We start from the raw sequence: 23,530 nt of genomic DNA, 5'->3' as shown, positions 1-23,530 counted from the left end.
ATGAAATAAAATATTTTAATTTTTCATCCACAAGAATCGAGTTATGAAATCATCCCCCAAATCTATTGTCTTCATGAATGAATTCAAATTATACTAAATCTTTAAAAAAAAATTAACAATAACAAAGGCACAAAAATTATGATGTCTTGAAAAATGTTGCCACTGAAAAGTTCAAACTAATTTGAATCCCCATTATTGAAAACAACATTTAGACTGTTTTAATTGTTTTTTATTTTTGTCTATTTATTTTTGTATTTAACTTTATTTTATTTCAGCTGCTCTGAATGTACAATATTAATGTTATTATTATAAGTTTTACTGTTGATTGATGTTCAAACGTGCAAGAAATGTTTTTTTTGTAATTTTCAATAAGGCATTGGAAAAAATAAAATAAAAATAAGTGAATCATATAACTTTAACAAAAATAATAAATATAATAATGTATTTATTTTTTATTTAATTAAATTTAAATAACGATTAAACAATAACTAAGTCAATGATTAATTATGTTTTTTAAGGTTTATTATTTTATTTTATTATGTTTATCAGTTTTTCAAAATAAATCACAAAAAAACAAAACAATGTAAATAAATTATTACGTCTTTAAATTTACCAAAAATAATATTACTGTCTGTCGTTGTCAATCAGCCAGAAAATAAATATTTTAGATTTTAGATATATAATTATATATTTATGAATAAATCAGTCAGATCATTTCGGTCTCATCAGATTTACTCTGTGAGGGATTTTTTGCAGTTTTTCATATAAAAACCTTTATCTGTTTTTTTTTTTTGCGGTTTGTTTCTCACAGGATAGCGAATATATTTATGTATTTCATTAATTCACTTTTTTATTTATTCATTTAAAGGTTCTTAGCGTTTTATTTAATTTTTAACTGTTTTAAACAGATTTTCAGATGATTATGTAGTTTCGGTATTTAAAATAACTTTTAGAATTTTAGATTTGTTTTAATTTGCACCTGTTTATTTATACATTTAATCAATTAATCGTTCTTTGCAGGTATTTATTTTTTTAATTTATCTATTTTAAAACATTTTGGAGCATTATAATTTTATGTATTTATTGTTTAAATATTTATTGTTTATAAGATTTTTAGATAGCACATTTATTTACATATTGGTAAACGGCTGTAGATTAAAATATAAAACTAGCAACATTAAATAAAGAATATTACATAAACACTGAACAATAAGGAGATGGCCAAAATAACATATAATAATAATAATAATGATAAATGGTAGACATGCTTTTATGATTTTTTTGTTTTTGAGGTAAATGGATATCAATAAAAGAAATACATTCTTATAATAAATTATATCATATTTTTTATATTTTATATTAATATATTTCTTTGATATCTTATAAATATAAAAATAATTGATCACAATCAATGATTTATTATTAATAATAATTATATAAATATGTATTTATATTTATTCATAAATTATATTTAAACATTGTATTTTTATATTTTATAAATCTACAAAAAATAATTTGGAAGGAACATTTATATTTTTATCATAGTTTTTATATTTCATAAAAAGAATCATTTATATATTAAATATTTATTAAATTATTTATTAAATCATTTATAATAATAAATAATAATTTGTAATAAAACAAGTCAACATTTAAACATGAAATTTTAAATTTAAAACAGCTGGGAGTCTTACTTTGAAATCCGTCCCCGGAAGTGACGGTGATAGCTCTCCGTTAGCAGGTTAGCACGTTAGCTCGGATAGTTTTCCGTGATTATCGGCAGAAACCGAACCGGACCGGAGAGTCCGGAGAGTCCGGGACCCGGAAGGAGCCGGACCGGCACCGGAAACAGCTGCTGCACGAAATGAAGCCGCGAAGAAGAAGAACAGGTGTGTTTCTACCTGCAGCTGCTGTGCTGACGATGCTAAGCTAACGCTAGCTGCTCTCAGCTGTTTCCGGAAACTTCAAACGAGTTTTTTCATTTTTAATGTTTAAACGTTTTGTTTTCAGCTCGCAGCTAACGCTAGCCTAGCCTGTTAGCATGGAGCTAGCTGACCTTTGACCCCGGTTGTCACCATGGTAACCTGCGCTGCCGTGAATATAACTTATAGATATTGATTAATAGTTAATAATAACATGTGAGCTGCTCCATCAATCTGAGTCACATTGACCCAGAAATATAAATATAAATATATATATATAAATATATATATATATATATATATATATATATATATATATATATTTACAGGGCTGCCAAGTTTCAGAAAATGACAAGAGTGAGACTCTAGCACCATGATGCCTTTAGCCTTTTAACGTCGATTTATTCCTTAAGACTGATGTCCTCACCTACATGCCAGCGGCCAGGGGCGAGTCGAGGGTCAGAGCTTTAGGGCTGCTGAGCCCCACTGAGCCCCGCTGCCACCACCCACCCTCAATCAACAGTCATTAGAATTGATTAGATTGAACTTTATTGTCACTGAACAAAGTAACAGCTACTTGGACAACAAAATGCAAAATATAGGCCATCTTTCTCTCTTTCCCTTGGCACTTTTTTGGTCATTTTGTGTCTTTTTTTAGTTATTTTCTGTCTTTTTTCTGTCATTTTGTGTCTTTTTTAAGTAATTTAGGTTTTTTTCTGTCATTTTGTGTGATTTTTTCGTTATTTTATGTCTTTTTGGTCATGTTGTGTCCTTTTTAGTTATTTTGGTCTTTTTTTGGTCATTTTGTGTCTTTTTTCTGTCACTTTGTGTCTTTTTTAAGTAATTTAGGTTTTTTGTCATTTTGTGTCCTTTTTAGTTATTTTGTGTCTTTTTTGGTCATTTTGTTTCTTTTTTTTTAAAAGTAATTTAGGTTTTTTTCTGTCATTTTGTGTGATTTTTTGGGTCATTTTGTGTCCTTTTTAGTTATTTTGTGTCTTTTTTTGGTCATTTTGTGTCTTTTTTTCTGTCATTTTGTTTCTTTTTTCAAAAGTAATTTAGTTTTTTTTCTGTCATTTTGTGTGATTTTTTTTAGTTATTTTGTGTCTTTTTTTTTGGATTTCGGACATCTGGTCACTTATAACACACTACATATTACAACATATTTACATTTTACATATTACATTTGGAATAACAGGGACATACTATACAAACACAAATCACTTTTTATAGAGAACTGGTTCAATCATAACATAAATTTAGTCAGTCAGCTCTTTAGTCCGAACGGCACACTGTTATCCTACACAGAACTTTTAAATAAATATACATTTCCTATTCCTCCAAAAGAATATGCAATAGTATTTGATGCAATACCCTCGGGTGTAAGTATGTTGTTCAAAAGTGTCATAGTGTGACTTAACACTTATCCCTAAACCCAATAAGGACCCACTCTGCATTGATAACTGGAGACCAATCTGTCTCCTAAATAATGATTATAAAATCTTAGCTGGAATCTTTGCCAAAAGACTTAAAGTAGTTCTGGACAACATTATTGATGAAACACAAACAGGTTTTATGAAGGGCAGACATATATCTAATAACATAAGACTTGTTCTGGACCTCATTGATTATGCTGAATACTGCCCTGATGACAGCTTTATTTTATTTTTGGATTTTCGCAAAGCGTTCGATACCATTGAACACAAATTTATGTTCCAGGCCTTACAGAAATTCGGTTTTGGTGAGTACTTTTGTTCTGCAATTGAAACTATATATATGAAAGCGAATTGCTCAATTAAACTGCATACAGGTACCTCTCCACGTTTTAATTTAAATCGTGGAATTAGACAGGGCTGCCCTGTGTCACCATATTTATTTTTGTTATGTGCCCAACTGCTCTCTGACTTTATCAAGCAGAGCCCCATCAAAGGGATATCTATAGCAGACAGGGAAATTGTCATCAGCCAACTGGCAGATGACACCTGCTTATTCCTAAAAAGTACCTCACAAATTTCAAGTGCTGTTAACCAAATTTCAGTTTTTGCCAGAGCATCCGGCCTTCACCTGAATCTCAGTAAGTGTGAACTTCTCCCACTCAAAAACTGCAATAGTACATCCATCTCCAACATACCTGTAAAGGAATCTGTCACATATTTGGGAATCATCATCAACAAAAACACAAGCAACAGGTGCTCCTTGAACTTTAACCACATCATAGAAAAAACACAAAAAAAATTCAACTCCTGGCTCCAGAGAGATCTGTCCCTTCAGGGCAGAATCCTGTTATCTAAAGCAGAGGGCTTATCCCCACTCACGTATACAGCAATATCTCTGGATGTCAACAAACAAACCACTGTGGCTATTGACAAAATTCTATATAACTTTGTGTGGAAAAATAAAATTCATTATATAAAAAAATCAACGTTAATGAACTCCTATGAAAACGGAGGTTTTAATTTTCTTGATTTTTCCACCCTGTACAATACATTTAGAATCAACTGGATCAGGCAATTTATTAATAACCCAACATCAATCTGGAACTTCATTCCCAACTATATATTTTCCAAAATCGGTGGCCTTAAATTTTTGTTGCTCTGCTCCTACAACATTGAAAAACTCCCCACAAAACTAGCCAACTTTCATAAACAGATACTTCTTTCCTGGTCTTTGGTTTATAAACATAACTTCACCCCACATAGATATTACATTTGGAATAACAGGGACATACTATACAAACACAAATCACTTTTTATAGAGAACTGGTTCAATCATAACATAAATTTAGTCAGTCAGCTCTTTAGTCCGAACGGCACACTGTTATCCTACACAGAACTTTTAAATAAATATACATTTCCTATTCCTCCAAAAGAATATGCAATAGTATTTGATGCAATACCCTCGGGTGTAAGTATGTTGTTCAAAAGTGTCATAGTATCTGAAATTGAGCTGTTACCTCTGGAGCCTGTGCTGACAGAAGTCGGTCGAATCTGCTTTTCAGTGAAAAAGAACAATAACCGTAATATACGTGCACTATACCAAAAAGAAATCATCAGTACCCCAAATGCGGTATCATACTGGAACAATACATTCACGAATCTGGTCTGGAAAAACATATGGTCTCTACCTGCCAAATACTTCATCACAAATAAAATCAAAGAAATTTCCCTCAAACTCATCCACCGAATCTATCCCTCCAATCTATTTATGCAAAGATATAAAAAAGACATCAGCGAACTCTGCTCCTTCTGCAAACAGGCTCCAGAAGATCTTCACCACCTCTTCTGGTCATGTCCCCACCTGCAGACATTTTGGAAAAATGTTACCACATTCATCCGTCAATATATTGACAAAAACTTTCTTTTGGAATATCAAAATGTATTGTTTGGTTTCTTTTCAGTCCCATTCCCCCAAGTAGACCAATATTATATAATTAATTTAATATTATTTCTAGCCAAAGCTCATATCCATAACCGGAAATTCACCAATCAAATACCATGTACTTACCGCCTTGAAAGGGAAATCAAACAGTACATTAAGACAATTACTCAATCCGAAAACAAGAAAGCCATAAAGACTCTAGAATTGTTTTGCCTGTTTCCGTGTTTTTGAAGTGACTTTGTGTTGTGCTGGCCTACCAGAAACGTACCTTGTCCTCCTGCACTCTATGATTTCACACAAATATTAATTGTAATTGTGTTACTCCCCCATGTAACCCCCCTCACTCTTTACTTTGCTGTATGTTATTGCAAAACATATCAATAAAAAAAAAAAAAAAAAAGTATATGTCTATAGGCGTGTCTGCTCCGCCTTCCGCCATGTTTGCCAAAAGAGAGAGAGAGCCAGAGCGCGAAAGAGAGAGATTTAATATGAAATATATTTAATGTAAAATATTTAATATATTTGTATTAATATTTAATGTATTGTATTAATTGTATTGTAATTGAATTGCATGTCTGTATGTATGTTCTGCTTTTGGCAACAAAGGTTGATACCATTCATGCCAATAAAGCTAATTTGGTTCCATTTGTACACTGTCAGAGTTAAGGATAGACCTTGAAATTTAGAATTTTGAGAAACACTGCTTTAGAGGGGTCTAAATTGATATTCACAAGTCTGTAACTCTGACACACACACACACACACACATTGAGACTAACGTTAGAGTCTCTTTTTCAAGTGTGAACTGGTCAAGAGAAGAGGCAAATAAATGTTACACAGCTCTGCAACAAATACAGGACAGTGATAGACTTATAGCAGCCTTAAAACAGTACATATTAACTAGGAAACTCAAGGAGAAACAGTGAATCAACTGTCAACTAAATTGAGTAGTTAATTACCATCTGTCTTCAAGCAACGTCGAGTGGGTTTTAAATGTCGGCGCTGTTGTGTGCGAAAGAAAGTTAGAGACGCCAAGACCCGCCTTACGTTGCTTCTGATTGGTTTATATTGCGTGGTGCCTTCCGCGGTTGGTTAGATTTAGGCACAAAGGACTGATGGATTGGTCTGGGATTGGTTATCTCGGTCAGTCAATCAGAGGTACTCGAGATACGGCAAGCCGCGAGGACGAAAGTTTATTATCATGAAAAAAATAAATACAGAGTATTGAATGGGGAAATATAAGCGTGAGAAATGTCAAGTGTGGCGTGTGGTGTGAGAATGGGTTAAATTGCGTGACTGTCACACTCAAAGCGTGACACTTGGCAGCTCTGTATATTTATATATACGCTTCATGTCAACATATATTATAATGTTTCACATTGTGTGTTTTGAAAGTTAAAAAAAAAGACAAAATGACAAAAAAAACACACAAAATGACTAAAAATTGACACAAAATGACCCAAATTGTTCCTCTAAACACAGCAGATGAAATCAAACAGAGTCCCACTAGAATAAAACCAGAGTTGATGACAGGATCACACACAATCACAAGATCACATTTATGTTGGTTTGTCTTTGTTTCTTTTTGGTTCTAAATGTTGATCCAGTAAGTCAGAATAAAGAATCAGTTATTATTATTATTATCAGGTCATATAGGTGATAAATATCCCAACATGGTATTTAAAGATGTTTGAAGGTGAATCCAGGCAGGATGAAGGAGTCAGACATGGAGGAAACAGAACTAAACTACAGAGTTAATAAGAAACTGCTACTGTACTTTAGACCAGGGGGGTCAACCTGAGGCTCCGGGGCCTCATGTGGCCGTCTGCAGCATTTTAAATGAACTGAAACGGTTATTTGTTTACATTGTAACCTGTAATAAACATTGGTGTTAGCATTCTTTGATTGTAAACATTTACAATCAAAGAAAGAAAAGCTTATAAAGACATTGAAAGCTTTTTTCAACTTAAATGTTGATCATACTAAGGAAAGTCTACGGGACCTGAACCCTCTGAGGTCCAGCAGGTTTGGTTCTAATGTGTCCTGCATTAGTTTCTGTCTGTTTATCATCTCAGTCTGTCCTACATCTCACCATGGATCCTTTTAATACACACAAACTAGCTATCAGTCACATTTATCATTTTATTTTCATTAACAAGTATAAAGCTGCCAGGAACCCAAAATACTAAGAAAAGACACATGTTTCTATGGAAATGTTCCTTTTAAAACCATTTATACACACAAAAACAGCAGAAATAATAAATAAAATAAAACTACAAAACAGTCTATTTGGACGTTCTCTTGGATGCTTTTTAGGTCATTTATTTCAACATAATTCATTAATAATCTGATCTGAAGCTTTAAACTTAAAACAGGATTTAAAGGAGTGAAAATGTTAATCTAATGTAAATGTTAATGTTAAACGTTCTGCCTGTTTGGGGCGTTTATGGTCATTGAAGACATTCTCCAGGTTCTCCAGGTTCTCCAGGTTCTCCAGGTTCTCCAGGTGGTTCTTCTTTCATCTCAGCGGTTTCATCAGGACTCACAACAGAAAAATAACCTTTAAATTCTTGTTTCCTGCAGACTTTTTTTTTTAATTTGTCACTTTTTTCTTGTAAATTTGTCACTGTCACAAGCAAACTGTTTGTTTTTATTATTATCTGCAGACGTCCAGCAGCTGGAAGAGGTTCCTCCTGAGCTCCAGGACCAGGACCAGGACCAGGACCAGGACCAGAACCAGGACCAGGACCAGGACCAGAACCAGGACCAGGACCTGGACCAGGACCAGAACCAGGACCAGGACCAGGACCAGGACCAGGACCAGGACCAGGACCAGGAGGAGCCAGAGCCCCCACACATCAAAGAGGAGCAGCAGGAGGTGTGGAGCAGTCAGGAGGGGGAGCAGCTTGAAGGTCTGGAGGAGGCTGATATCACCAAGTTCTCCTTCACTCGTGTCCCTGTGAAGAGTGAAGATGAAGAAGACCACTGTCACTTTTCTACTGGTACATTTGACACGTTTTTCCAGTAAATTTTTCATTCTTTCATGTAGTTTTGTCACTTGAATTTTTTTAAATTTTTTTTCCATAGATTTGAAGTTTTTTTTTCTCGTAAATTTGTCACTTTTTTCTCAAATAATTTAATTTTTTCATGTATTTGTGTCACTTTTTCCTGGTTAATTGGTCACTTTTTTTCCTCGTAAATTTGTCCAAATTTTTCTCATAGATTTGTCAATTTTTTTCTTGTAAATTTGTCACTTTTTTTCCTCATACATTTGTAATTTTTTTTTCCTCATACATTTGTCACATTTTTTGTCACAAATTTGTCAATTTTTTTCTTGTAAATTTGTGACTTTCTCATAGATTTGTCAATTTTTTTTCTCATAAATTTCTCACTTTTTTCTCGTAAATTTGTCAACTTTTTTCTCGTAAAATTTGTCATTTTTTTCCCCATAAAATTGTCACTTTTTCTCAAAAATTTGTCACTTTTTTTCTGGTAAATTTCTCACTTTTTTCTCTCGTAAGTTTGTCAATTTTTTTCTCGTAAAATTTGTGACTTTTTCCCATAAAGGTGTCACTTTTTTCTCGTAAATTTGTCACTTTTTCCTCATAAATGTGTCACTTTTTTTCTCATAAATTTGTCACTTTTTCTCATAAATTTGTCACTTTTTTTCTTGTAATTTTTTTTACTTTTTCCCATAAATTTGTCACTTTTTTCTTGCAAATTTATTTATTTTTTTCTTTAAATTTGTCACTTTTTTTCTTGTAAATTTGTCACTTTTTCCCATAAAAATGTTTCCTGCAGACGTCCCACAGCTGCCAGGGGGTAAAAAAGAGGCTCCACCTGAGCACCAGGACCAAGACCAGGACCAGGACCAGCACCAGGACCAGGACCAGGACCAGGACCAGGACCAGGACCAGCGCCAGGAGGAGCCAGAGCTCCCACACATTAAGGAGGAGCACGAGGAACTCTGGAGCTCCGAGCTGAAGACTGAAGTCAGCGATGAGAACGTAGAACATCAGTCGGTTCTGAACTCTCTGAGGATCATCGAAGTCCCTGACGGTGAGCCCAGATCCAGGACTGGCAGGAAGACCTACAGCTGCTCCCACTGTGGGAAAACTTTCGGTCGCAGTCCACACCTGAAGATCCACATGAGGACTCACACGGGAGAGAAACCGTTCAGCTGCTCGTTCTGTGGGAAACGTTTCACCCAGAAGGTGAACCTGACGTACCACCTGTCGGTTCACACGGGGGAGAAACGCTTCAGCTGCCGCTCCTGTCAGCAGAGATTCACCTGGTACTCTCAGCTCAAGAGCCACCGGAGCGTCTGCCGGGCGTCTCTTCGTCCCGCCGAGGACAGCAGAGACACGGACAGCGGGGACAAGTCCTTCAGCTGCCCCGAGTGCGGGAAAGTCTTCAGCCGCAAGGACAACCTGAACATCCACATGAGGATCCACACCGGAGAGAGACCGTTCAGCTGCTCCGTCTGCTCCAAGAGCTTCAAACATGGAGGACACCTGACGCAGCACATGTCCGTCCACTCCAAGGAGAACCGCTTCAGCTGCCACGGCTGCAACACGAGGTTCACCTGGCTCTACCAGCTCAAGAGACACACGTGTGGCGCCGAGTCGTCTGAGCGCCGCGACGAGGGAGACCAGAAACCTGCTGGAGAGGACTGTGGAGGACCAGGACCACTCGGGACCGACTGTGGAGGACCAGGACCAGTCAGGACCGACTGTGGAGGACCAGGACCACTCGGGACCGACGGTCCACATCGTCTCTTGCGGCCCGTCGGCGAGGACGAGGACGGAGACTCGTCCGTCCCTGTGAAGACTGAAGAGGACGAAGCTTCAGGTAGGAACAGAGACACAGAAGAAGTCTCAGTGTGTCTCTGGTTTGGTTTCTTTATGTCAACAAATCATCTGCTGGACACAATCTGGGACACACAGCGCACACTTTTTAGCAGGTTTTTTCCCATAAATTTGTCACTTTTTTTTGTAAATGTCAATTTTTTTCTGGTAAATTTGTCAATTTTTTTCTTGTGAATTTTTTCCATTTTTTTCTCATGAATTTGTCAATTTTTTCTAGTAAATTTGTCAATTTTTTCTTGTAAATTTGTCAATTTTCTTCTCGTTAATTTGTCACTTTTTTTCTTGTGAATTTGTCACTACTTTTTGTAATTTTGTCACTTTTTTCTCTTAAATTTGTCACTTTTTTCTTGTAAATTTTTCGATTTTCTCTTTTAAATTTTTCACTTTTTTTCTTGTACATTTGTCACTTTTTTCTGTAAATTTGTCACTTTTCTCTGTAAATTTGTCACTTTTCTCTCATAAACACATGGAAACAGAAGCTGCTGGAGAGGACTGTGGAGGACCAGGACCTCTCAGGACCGACTGTGGAGGACCAGGACCACTCAGGACCGATGATCCAGAGGAGCAGACCGGAGACTCTTCTGAGCTTCAGGTTTTGCCCGGGGACGACGATCGGATGGAGACCAGAGAACCTCCGTCAGGATGTAACAGGAAGTTGTTCAGCTGCTCTGATTGCGGGAAAATATTTGGGCGTAAAGAACATCTGCAGACTCACAAGAGGATCCATACAGGAGAGAGACCATTCGGCTGCTCTGAATGCGGGAAAACGTTCGGCTGCAAGAGGTCGCTGCTGGGTCACATGACGAGTCACACGGGGGAGAAACCGTTCAGCTGCTCTCAGTGCGGGAAGAGATTTGGCCGGATGGTGAATCTGAAGACTCACGAGAGGCTCCACACAGGAGAGAGACCGTTCAGCTGCCCTTTCTGCGGGAAAGGCTTCACTCAGAAGGTCCACATGACGCAGCACATGGCCGTGCACACGGGAGAGAAACAGTTCAGCTGCAGCGTCTGTGACAAAAAGTTCACGTGGCTCTCAGGGTTCAGACGACACAAGTGTGGCAACGAGCTCAGCGTAAATTTGTCACTTTTTTCTTCTAAATTTGTCTTTTTTTCTTCTAAATTTGTCAACTTTTCCTCGTAAATGTATCACTTTTTTGTCATAAGTGTGTCGATTTTTTTGTCATAAATTTGTCAATTTTTTTTGCATGAATTTGTCTTTTTCTTGAAAATTTCACATTTTTTCTTGTAAATTTGATAGTTTTCTCTCATAAATTTGTCTTTTTTTCCAAATTTGCCTTTTTTTCTCATAAATGTATCACTTTTTTCTTGTAACTTTGTCATTTATTCTCGTAAATCTGTCAATTTGTTTTGTAAATTTGTCTTTTTTTTCTCGTAAATTTGCCAATTTTTTTCCATAAATTTGTCACTTTTTTCTTGTAACTTTGTCATTTCTTCTGTAAATTAGTCAATTTGTTTTGTAAATCTGTCATTTTTTTTCTCGGAAAATGTCACTATTTTTTTCCGTAAATTTGTCACTTTTTTCTTTTCTCTAGTGTGGCAGCGAGCTCAGCGAGAACCGGACGGAGCAGGACTGGGACGTGGAACCGGGAGAGAAACCATTCCGCTGCCGTCAGTGCGGGAACGGATTCAACCACAAGCACAACCTGAAGGCTCACCTGAGGATCCACAGCGGGGAGAAACCGTTCAGCTGCTCTGTCTGCGAGAAAGGCTTCGCGGCGAGCGGCGCGCTGAAGAAACACCTGAGGACGCATTCAGGAGAGAAACCCTTCAGCTGCTCCGTCTGCAGCATCAGGTTCACGCAGGGTGGGAACCTGAAGCGCCACATGGCCCAGCACGCCACAGAGACCCGGGAGAAACCCTTCAGCTGCCCCATCTGTGAGAAAAGCTTCACGCAGGTGTCCAACATGAAGCGCCACATGACGCAGCACGCCGCCGCGCAGACAGGAAGTCAGACAGGAAGTCAGACAGGAAGTGAGCAGGACGACGAGTTCAGACCTCCGGACTGAAGATATTTAATGAGTTTTATTTTATCAACTTCACAGACGCTGTTTCAACATAAACACAACTTTAATTTAATCATTAAATGACTGAAATGATCAACAAACATCAATCAGACTTCATGAACTGAACATTAATCATCAGATTCAGAATAATAATCTGTAAATATTATTAATAATAATAATAATAATAATAATCTGTAAATATTATTATTAATGATAATATTCTGTAAATATTAATGTAAATGAAAATAGACCTCTGAACTCTGAATGTAAACTTTTTTATTTCAAAGTATTTTATTTGAACTGAAAGTTAAAAAGATCATAGAAATATTTAATCAACTATTAATAAATAGATTCACATGATAAACTGAACAAGTTTAAAATGTTTTCAAGTGAATATTAGAAAGAAACTGTGTGTGTGTGTGTGTGTGTGTGTTACTAAAAGCAATTATTGTTTCATAATCAATAAATGTCTGGGTGTTTGTTCAGCTGCTGATTAAGTTTATTCAGATTCATAATGAGGAAACACATTTTTTAAAAAGCATAAAACATCTGGAGATTTGATTCCAGTGAAAAATTAACTGGATTTTTTTCAGTTAGCTTAAAAACTATTGTAATAAATCAAACTGCAGAAAATAAAAAGTAAACAACACAAAGACTGATAATAAAAATATAAGATTTATTAAACGATGCTTAGTATTAATATTAATATATTAATACTAATAATATATTAATATTATATAGTAATATATTAATATTAATATATTAATACTAATATATAAATATACCCGTCATCTTTATGAACTTTATCTGAACTTTAAAATGTTTGTGATTCTGGAAATCTGAAACATTTATTTAACTTTTTCATCAGGTGAAAGTTTCTTTGATGTTTTAAATTTAAAACTGTCAGCTTTTAATTTTTATATTTTAAAAAAAAGAGAGAAAGGAGAGGAGACAAGGAGATGAGGAGAGGAGACAAGAGAGAGGAGACTAGGAGATGAGAGGATAATGATAAAAATATTGTCATGTTTCCAGCCTCTCCTGTCCTCTCCTCTCTGCTCTGTGTAAACAGGATCTGGTTTATTTTAAATGACACATGTAGAATAAAGAGATTCTGACACTAATATCAACATTTAACACAAGTAACGGTCACTTTTTATAACTTGTGATGCGTTCATGGACCATCGGAAAGTTCAAACTGGCCATAATGTCTGTTTTTACAGTTTCTCTCTATGATAAACGAATGATTTTTGGTGATTTTTAAAAAGAAACAAACGTGCAGTTCAGAGAGTTCAGAATATAAAAGTGGTCCCAGAATTGAACCCTGAGGAACTCCAGAATAAAACTGACACAGAGCGAAAGCACCAACACTGATACATTTAACACAAGCTTTGGTCACTTTTTATAACTGAACCTTTTCGTAATCTATCATCCGTTCAAGGGCCGTCGGAAAGTTCAAATTCTGCAGATAATGCCAGTTTTTACTAAAAATAAATGGTGTATTTTTGGTGATATGTTAAAGAAAACATTTGGTTCAACACTTTATTTTTGGATATGTTTTAAACATATAATAAAGTGATTCTGACAGAAAAATCACAATTTTAAGCTTTGTTTTGGTCACTTTTTCTCATGGAAACGTTCATAACATATGAGGCATTCAAGGACCATCGGAAAGCTAAAACCAAGATAAAAATGGTTTGTTTTTACAGTTTCCTTCTATGATAAACTGTGAATGACACATGAAGAATAAAGAGATTCTGACACAAATATCGACGTTTAACACAAGTAACAGGCACTTTTTAGGACTAATGATACGTTCAAGGACCGTAGGAAAGTTCAAACTAACGATAACGTCAGTTTTTACAGTTTATTTCTACTACAAACCGATTTTTTGGTGATTTATTTAAAGAGAAACTTTTGGTTTGAGGGTTAAACTTGTTTTATTGTTATTAAATTCTCTTGTTGCAGCTTAAACTGACTCTAAATATTACTAGTGTTTTTATTATCTGGTTGTTCGTTACAATAAAATAATTTATGTTAATAAAATAAACAGCTGACATGAAATAAATAAAAACCATTCAAACTGAATACAGACAGGAAATAAATAAACCTAATAAATAAAACCAGTAAGGAGGTGTTTTATTTGTTTGTTTGAAGAAGCGTTTCCGGTCCGCCCCGAATTCCTTCCGCCGCGGAACATTACATATTTATCTTAAATAACTTAATTTAAGCTCCGAAAAAAAGAGCTCAACGGTTATAAAATAATTTATTTTATCATCAGAAGAGAAGAAATAATTTAATTTGACGAACAATCCGCCGGAAGTGTGTCCGGTCCGCCCCGTCTCCCTTCCCCCCGGAACTACTAGTGGTAGTGTCCGTGTTTGTGGGCCGGAGCAGTAAAAGGCGCCAGTGTTTAGTGAGGAAAGAAAGAGAAGATCACAAACTGCTGGATGAGCTTTGAAAAGCTGAAACTAAACCACAAACAGCAGCTTGGTTTCCTTTCTGCCGCCGGAAACGCGTTTCCTGAAGCTAATGTTGCTAAGCTAGCGTTAGCCGCTAGCAGCTAGCTCCTGCTAACAGTTTCTTTCTCCTCCTGCTGGACTTTAAGAAGCTTGTTGATAGTTCCGGCCGGGGGACAAGAGAGGAGGATGGACCTCAGACGGAACCAACATCTGGACATCAGAGAGGAGGAGGAGGAGGAGGAGGAGGAGGAGGAGGAGGAGGAGGAGGAGGAAGAAGAGGAGGAGGAGGAGGAGGAGGAGGAGGAGGAGGAAGAAGAGGAGGAGGAGGAGGAGGAAGAAGAGGAGGAGGAAGAAGAGGAGGAGGAAGAAGAGGAGGAGGAGGACTGCTGCAACCACACAGGTCAGACTACACACTACATACACATAAATATATTATCTATATATTCTATACATTAGACTCATACAGGTGATACAACAGATATACATACATATATATATACATACTGCTGGACACAGTAAATTTGTCAATTTTTTCTCGTAAATTTGTCGATTTTTTTATTGTCAATTTGTGACTTTTTTCTCAGAAATTTGTAGTTTTTGTCTTGTAAATTTGTCATTTCTTTCTCATTAATTTGTCATTTTTTTCTTGTAAATTTGTAATTTTTTTTCTCGTAAATGTGTCATTTTTTTTCTTGTAAATTTTTTTTGTAAATTATTATCTATATATTATATACATTAGACTCATACAAGACATATACATACGTGTATATATACACACTACTTTTACTGCAGTAAAGTAATCAGATTACTCCGAGTTAAAGACAGATTCTTTAGTTTGATTCTCAGATCTTTTCTTCTTTAATCTTTATTTTTTGAGCTGAAACTGTCAGACGTTCGCTGACGACATGAAGATTTATTAATAAAATCTAGATCAGTTTCACTAAACTTGGAAAAATTGAAGAAAAAACTTTAAAGTTGAATCTCCAGATTTAATTTAACTGATTCTGCAGCAGAACCATTTTCACAAACATGAAGATGTGAAACTGAATGGTCTCGTCGTCCAGATGAAGCTCAGATCACGTTTCATTTCTATCGTCATATTTCTGTAAATAAAGCAGAAACTCGACTTCACGGCGTTTTCCAACAACAAGAACCTGAAAATGTTTACGTTTAGTGAAACTGATCTAGATTTTATTAATAAATCTTCATGTCGTCAGCAAACGTCTGACAGTTTCAGCTCAAAAAATAAAGATTAAAGAAAAAAAGAGTAATCTGATTACTTTACTGCAGTAAAAGTACCAAAGTATCAAAATAAACGGAAAAGTACTCGTTATGCAGATTGTTTTATATATTCTAAGTATATTATTTATTATTGTTGATGCATTTATGAAGCTGCTTTTAATTTTCTCGAGGTTCATTTGAACTTTTTAATATTCTGTTATGATGTTTAATGGAAAATAAACAGTCTAATCACTTGAAACTGATCCTGTTTTTATGTTTCAGGATCTGAAGCTGTCAGATAAATGTAAAAATATAAAGTTCATAATATGGAAATACTCAAATAAAGTACAAGAACCTCAGTTACATTCCTCCATAAAGAATATTCTGGACTTATTCAGCTGTCAGTCAAACCAGTCATCTCCCCGTTGAACCCTATGAGGAACAAAGAGGTAAAACCAGAGACTTCTTTAAAAGAACCTGAAAACCTGCTGACGAGGTTTCTGGATCCTGGAACCAACCAGCTGTTCAAAGTCCACATTTATATTAATGATGATTCTGTTTTATGTTTCAGATTTACCTCCAGACGTCCAGAAAGTGGTTGTTGTTAAAGAGGAGCAGCAGGACTGGAGCTGCAGCCTGGACCAGGACCAGAACCAGGACCAAGACCAAGACCTGAACCAGAACCAGAACCAAGACCAGAACCAGGACCTAGACCAGGAGCCCCGACACATTAAAGAGGAGCAGGAGGAGGTGTGGAGCAGTCAGGAGGGGGAGCAGCTTGAAGGTCTGGAGGAGGCTGATATCACCAAGTTCTCCTTCACTCGTGTCCCTGTGAAGAGTGAAGATGAAGAAGAGAAACCTCAGTCCTCACAGCTTCATCACACACAGACTGAACACATGGAAACAGAAGCTGCTGGAGAGGACTGTGGAGGACCAGGACCTCTCAGGACCGACTGTGGAGGACCAGGACCACTCAGGACCGGCGGTCCAGAGGAGCAGACTGGAGACTCTTCTGAACCGGAGACTGATGACAGCGCAGACTGGGAGGACTCCACAGAACCTCCTTCAGGTTCAACCGCTGAGAAACCGTTCAGCTGCTCCGAGTGTGGGAAATGTTTTGGAACCGGAGGATATCTGAGGAGACACACAAGGTCTCACACCAGAAGGAAACCGTTCAGCTGCTCCGTTTGTGAGAAGTCTTTCACGTCCAGTGGACATCTACTGGCACACACCAGAACCCACACGGGAGAGAAACCGTTCAGCTGCTCTGAGTGCGGGAAAACCTTCGGAACCAACCAACATCTAAAGAAACACGTGAGAACTCACACGGGGGAGAAACCGTTCAGCTGCTCCTTCTGTGAGAAATCTTTCTCCCAGAGCGGACACCTTCAGACGCACCTGAGCGTTCACACGGGAGAGAAACCCTTCAGCTGCTCAGTGTGCCACAAAGCTTTCACACAGAGTGGAAGTTTACAGAAACACATGAGAACTCACACGGGAGAGAAACCGTTCAGCTGCCCCATCTGTAAGAAGTCTTTCACCCAGAGCGGACACCTACCTGCTCACCTGAGCGTCCACACGGGGGAGAAAACCTTCAGCTGCTCCGTCTGTCTCAAGTCCTTCACAGAGAGCAGAAACTTGAAGCGACACATGAGAACCCACACGGGAGAGAAACCATTCGGCTGCTCCCAGTGCGGGAAAACATTCACAACCAACCAACATCTGAAGAAACACGAGAGGACTCACACGGGAGAGAAACCGTCCATCTGCAGCGTGTAGAGCTGTATTGTATTGTAAATATTCTGACCTGAGTTACAGGAAACCAGCAGGAGTCCAAAGAGGGACGCTCCGGACCAGGTGGACATGTTGGACACACAGAGACTGAAGGGTCCTTTATTGTTGTGCTGAGTTGTGCTTTAAGGTAACTCGGGATGGGAATAGTTGATCAATGATGGAGTTTTATCTGTTGCTTGTCTGTCCGTCCTGGGAGAGGATCCCTCCTCTGTCTCTCCAAGAGCTTTCTTCTTCTTTTTCCCTCTTAAAATGGTCTTTAGAGGAGTTTTTCCCTGTTAACCCTGCCTCATGGGACTTTTCCAGAACTTATAAATCATGGTGAAGATGACTATAGCGGAGGGAGCTCAGATATAACAGCTATAAGCTCTCAGATACTTTTTGAATTTCATTTCTATCTGCTACAGAGGCTGAAAAATCTATTATTTAGTAGGAAGAGTTGACACTTCTGTTGAATTTACAGAAAAACTTCAGGTTTTAGGGGCTTATTTCAAAATCGCCCAGAGGTTTTACAGGCAGTTTTTACAGCCGTTTTAGCACTAAATGGGTTAAAGGGGTCTTTAGAGCAGTTTTCACCCTGTTGTTAAAAGGGTTTTGATGAGTTTTTCCCTGTTCCTCTAAAAACCCTTTGAACAGGGAAAACTCCATGTTTAAAGGGTTTTTGAGGAGTTTTTCATGCAACATTGAGTCTCTCCTTCAGCTTCCCTCTAAAGTTCTGGCTTGAAACTCTATGCCAGATTGTTTTTTGGGATTATATTTGTCCAAGTAAAACCGGAGATAATGTCAAATAAATTTGGTACAAAAATATAGAACTAGATATTATCCTCATTTTACCTGTTATTTGTTATATTTGCAACCTGTATTCATATTTGCAACATTTAAAATTCTGTGTATTAAAATATAATTTTCAAGATCAGATTTTATGTTTTCCTTTGACTTACTTGATAAAAATGTTCAACCCAAAAGAAACAAAGTTAAAAATTAATTATCAGGACATATAGGTGAGGTAACGCTGAAGGAACTGATACACTGCAAATGATTTGTTTCTTACCAAGATTAAAAAAACTTTAGATTTAGAAGTGTTAAGTGAATGAGTACCTTGTTAAAAGCGCTCTAAAATCAAATCTGTTATTATTATTATTATTATTATTATTATTATTATTATTATTATATTATTAGTATGTACAGCCTGAGACCTTGATTAACAGAAGCTGTGAAACATTTCACTTTAGTTGATACTAAGTTAGAACTGATAATAAACTCCTTGATAACTTTTTCATCTTGTGACAAAGTTTTAGATTCAACTTTGCATTATTTCAGAGAAATAATGATATTAAAATATCAGAAAATACAAAATCCAACCAGAGAGCTTCAGAGGCTCCCTGCAGTCTGCACTCTGGGAAACTATATATATATACACACATACATATATATATATATATATATATATATATATATACCACTAAATATTGTTTTATAATCTGATATTCTAACTGAAACGTTATGTTTTATTTTGTTTCAATAGAAGTTCCTGACAAAGTCAAACAGCTTTAACACAATAAACTAAAGTTGTTGGTACTTGATGCATTTAAAAGCTAAAAGGTGTCGGTGGAGACTATAGAAATCTAAAGATGAATTAACAACAACAACAACAAACTGTCTCTCCAGCTGAACATTAAACCCGTTTGTTTGTTTGTTTGTTTGTTTGTTTGTTTGTGTGATCAGATAAAAACTGAGGAACTAAAAGAAAAGAAGCTCAGAAACACAAAGAACAGAAGAACTCACCGAGACAACGAGACGCAGCTGAGACTCATCACAGACAGGAAGTCAACTCTGCTACTACAAAATAAAACAGGAAGTCAACATGAGCTGCTTACTTCTACAAAATAAAACAAGAAGTGGAATCAGGAGGCAGAGTGTCTTCAAGAGTAGAAGAAGCTCAGAACAAAAACTTTAGAGAAGAGGAGCTGCAGCAATAATAACGATAACAATAATTACTGCTGCTTGAATGTTTCTGTTAATATCAACAAATTCAGAAGGATTAACTGATTTTACATATTTTATAAATAAAGTAATGTTTCCATTTTAATAATATATATATATATATATATATATATATATATTGTCGTGGCAATTTTGTGGATTTTATTTTATGATTTTTTGTTTTTATTGTATTCATGCATATTTTATTTTGTGCGGGCAGTACATTTTATATTTCATTTTATTTATTTTTATCCCATTTTTAATTTATTGCATCTTACTGATCTATTGTTTACTACATCTCTTTGTATTGTGTTATGTATTTATTGTTTGTGCAGCACTTTGGAAACCTTGTATTTGCTAAAATTGTGCTATATAAATAAAGGGGATTGGATTGGATTGCACTAAGTTAATGGGTGATCTGGCCAAACACAAAGCACTCAATACTCTGTTCAGCAAGTTTTATTAGCACATTCGTATTCCATACACCACACAATCCCAAATGGCTCTTTTACAGTACAACAAAGCCCCGAACACTGCTATCACCATGCAGGAAACACCCAATTTCCTTCACACTTCCCCCCTTTTGACTAACATGTGTAGTCAACTACAAGCTAGAAATTTGGTTGCAGGCCGATGGAGAACTGTATCACTGGTCGCTAACCTCGTCACACCATGATTGAGTGAGAACAGGACAACAATGCAACAGTAATTTTAATAGGTGCATGTGAGATAAACAAAATTCAGAAACTGTGAGAAAAAGCACGGTGACGTTTCAAAATAGGCAATGTAAACAATAGAAAGTTAAAAATGGTGTACAGGTAAACAACATTTACTAAAAAAAAGTAAATAAAACATTCTAAAAAGTAAATAAAATGTTCTAAATAGTCAATAAATCATTCTAAAAAAAGTCAACAAAACATTCTAAAAAAGTCAATGTAAGCTTAAAACTCAAAACAACAATATATACAGCATGTCCGCCCAGTACAATGTTTTATTTAACTTGTATTACTGAGTGGTATAAGGTGTCTAGGGGTGTTACCATATCATCGTTTTTGGTATCTTATTGTGACCCCGGCATTGACGGCTGGTGGCAGGGGCAGTGGTAGTGGTAGTGGTAGGGGCAGGGGCAGTGGTAGTGGTAGTGGTAGTGGCAGTGGTAGTGGTAGTGGTAGTGGCAGTGGTAGTGGCAGTGGTAGTGGCAGTGGTAGTGGTAGTGGTAGGGACAGTGGTAGTGGTAGTGGTAGTGGTAGGGGCAGTGGTAGTGGTAGGGACAGTGGTAGTGGTAGTGGTAGTGGTAGGGGCAGTGGAAGTGGTAGTGGTAGGGGCAGTGGTAGTGGTAATGGTAAGGACAGTGGTAGTGGTAGTGGCAGTGGTAGTGGTAGTGGCAGTGGTAGTGGTAGGGGCAGTGGTAGTGGTAGTGGTAGGGACAGTGGTAGTGGTAGTGGTAGGGGTAGTGGTAGTGGTAGGGGCAGTGGTAGTGGTAATGGTAAGGGTAGTGGTAGTGGTAGGGACAGTGGTAGTGGTAGGGACAGTGGTAGTGGTAGTGGTAGGGGCAGTGGTAGTGGTAGTGGTAGGGGACAGTGGTAGTGGTAGTGGTAGGGGCAGTGGTAGTGGTAGTGGTAGGGGCAGTGGTAGTAGTAGGGACAGTGGTAGTGGTAGTGGTAGGGGCAGTGGCAGGGACAGTGGTAGTGGTAGGGACAGTGGTAGTGGTAGGGGCAGTGGTAGTGGTAGTGGTAGGGACAGTGGTAGTGGTTGGGACAGTGGGAGTGGTAGGGGCAGTGGTAGTGGTAGTGGTAGGGACAGTGGTAGTGGTAGTGGTAGGGGCAGTGGTAGTGGTAGTGGTAGGGGCAGTGGCAGTGGTAGTGGTAGGGACAGTGGTAGTGGTAGTGGTAGTGGTAGGGACCGTGGTAGTGGTAGGGGCAGTGGTAGTGGTAGTGGTAGGGACAGTGGTAGTGGTAGGGGCAGTGGTAGTGGTAGGGACAGTGGTAGTGGTAGGGACAGTGGTAGTGGTAGTGGTAGTGGTAGTGGTAGGGGCAGTGGTAGTGGTAGGGACAGTGGTAGTGGTAGTGGTAGTGGTAGGGGCAGTGGAAGTGGTAGTGGTAGGGGTAGTGGTAGTGGTAGGGGCAGTGGTAGTGGTAATGGTAAGGGTAGTGGTAGTGGTAGGGACAGTGGTAGTGGTAGTGGTAGGGGCAGTGGTAGTGGTAGTGGTAGGGACAGTGGTAGTGGTAGGGGTAGTGGTAGGGACAGTGGTAGTGGTAGGGACAGTGGTAGTGGTAGTGGTAGTGGTAGTGGTAGGGGCAGTGGTAGTGGTAGTGGTAGGGGCAGTGGTAGTGATAGTGTTAGGGACAGTGGTAGTGGTAGGGACAGTGGTAGTGATAGTGATAGGGACAGTGGTAGTGGTAGTGGTAGGGACAGTGGTAGTGGTAGTGGTAGGGGCAGTGGTAGTGGTAGTGGTAGGGGCAGTGGTAGTGGTAGTGGTAGGGGCAGTGGTAGTGATAGGGACAGTGGTAGGGGCAGTGGTAGTGGTAGTGGTAGGGGGAGTGGTAGTGGTAGGGGCAGTGGTAGTGGTAGGGGCAGTGGTAGTGGTAGTGGTAGGGACAGTGGTAGTGGTAGGGACAGTGGTAGTGGTAGTGGTAGGGACAGTGGTAGTGGTAGGGGCAGTGGTAGTGGTAGGGACAGTGGTAGTGGTAGTGGTAGGGGTAGTGGTAGTGGTAGGGACAGTGGTAGTGGTAGGGGCAGTGGTAGTGGTAGGGACAGTGGTAGTGGCAGGGACAGTGGTAGTGGTAGGGGCAGTGGTAGGGGTAGTGGTAGGGGCAGTGGTAGTGGTAGTGGTAGGGGCAGTGGTAGTGATAGGGACAGTGGTAGTGGTAGGGACAGTGGTAGTGGTAGGGACAGTGGTAGTGGTAGTGGTAGGGACAGTGGTAGTGGTAGTGGTAGTGGTAGTGGTAGGGGCAGTGGCAGGGACAGTGGTAGTGGTAGTGGTAGTGGTAGGGACAATGGTAGTGGTAGTGGTAGGGACAGTGGTAGTGGTAGTGGTAGGGACAGTGGTAGTGGTAGGGGCAGTGGTAGTGGTAGTGGTAGTGGTAGTGGTAGGGATAGTGGTAGTGGTAGTGGTTGGGACAGTGGGAGTGGTAGGGGCAGTGGTAGTGGTAGTGGTAGGGGCAGTGGTAGTGGTAGTGGTAGGGACAGTGGTAGTGGTAGGGGCAGTGGTAGTGGTAGGGGCAGTGGTAGTGGTAGTGGTAGGGACAGTGGTAGTGGTAGTGGTAGGGACAGTGGTAGTGGTAGGGGCAGTGGTAGTGGTAGGGGCAGTGGTAGTGGTAGTGGTAGGGACAGTGGTAGTGGTAGGGACAGTGGTAGTGGTAGTGGTAGTGGTAGGGGCAGTGGCAGTGGTAGTGGTAGTGGTAGGGACAGTGGTAGTGGTAGGGACAGTTGTAGTGGTAGTGGTAGTGGTAGGGACAGTGGTAGTGGTAGTGGTAGGGACAGTGGTAGTGGTAGGGACAGTGGTAGTGGTAGTGGTAGGGACAGTGGTAGTGGTAGTGGTAGGGACAGTGGTAGTGGTAGGGGCAGTGGTAGTGGTAGGGGCAGTGGTAGTGGTAGGGACAGTGGTAGTGGTAGTGGTAGGGGCAGTGGTAGTGGTAGGGACAGTGGTAGTGGTAGTGGTAGGGGCAGTGGTAGTGGTAATGGTAGGGGCAGTGGTAGTGGTAGGGACAGTGGTAGGGGCAGTGGTAGTGGTAGTGGTAGGGGCAGTGGCAGTGGTAGTGGTAGTGGTAGTGGTAGGGACAGTGGTAGTGGTAGTGGTAGGGACAGTGGTAGTGGTAGTGGTAGGGACAGTGGTAGTGGTAGTGGTAGTGGTAGTGGTAGGGGCAGTGGTAGTGGTAGTGGTAGGGA

General features: G+C 38.7%; 2 protein-coding genes across 2 annotated transcripts; both read left to right on the top strand.

The window, feature by feature from the left end:
- Window positions 1-1,707: 1,707 nt before the first annotated feature.
- LOC131984452 (zinc finger protein 420-like) lies at window positions 1,708-12,560 on the top strand. Its single transcript, XM_059349267.1, has 5 exons — window positions 1,708-1,889; window positions 7,963-8,298; window positions 9,098-10,147; window positions 10,641-11,236; window positions 11,718-12,560. Exons 1-5 carry the CDS (start codon window positions 1,865-1,867, stop codon window positions 12,189-12,191), a joined length of 2,481 nt encoding a protein of 826 aa, XP_059205250.1. The 5' UTR covers window positions 1,708-1,864; the 3' UTR covers window positions 12,192-12,560.
- A 3,382-nt stretch (window positions 12,561-15,942) lies between these two features.
- On the top strand, window positions 15,943-18,285 carry LOC131985496 (zinc finger protein 501-like). The gene has a single exon (XM_059350635.1). It carries the CDS (start codon window positions 16,415-16,417, stop codon window positions 17,645-17,647), a length of 1,233 nt encoding a protein of 410 aa, XP_059206618.1. The 5' UTR covers window positions 15,943-16,414; the 3' UTR covers window positions 17,648-18,285.
- Window positions 18,286-23,530: the final 5,245 nt, after the last annotated feature.

Source organism: Centropristis striata, chromosome 14 (genome assembly GCF_030273125.1).
Source record: "Centropristis striata isolate RG_2023a ecotype Rhode Island chromosome 14, C.striata_1.0, whole genome shotgun sequence".
Classification (NCBI taxonomy): Eukaryota; Metazoa; Chordata; class Actinopteri; order Perciformes; family Serranidae; genus Centropristis; species Centropristis striata.
Note: the sequence above shows the minus strand (reverse complement) of the source record. Positions and strands in the feature narration are given on the sequence as shown.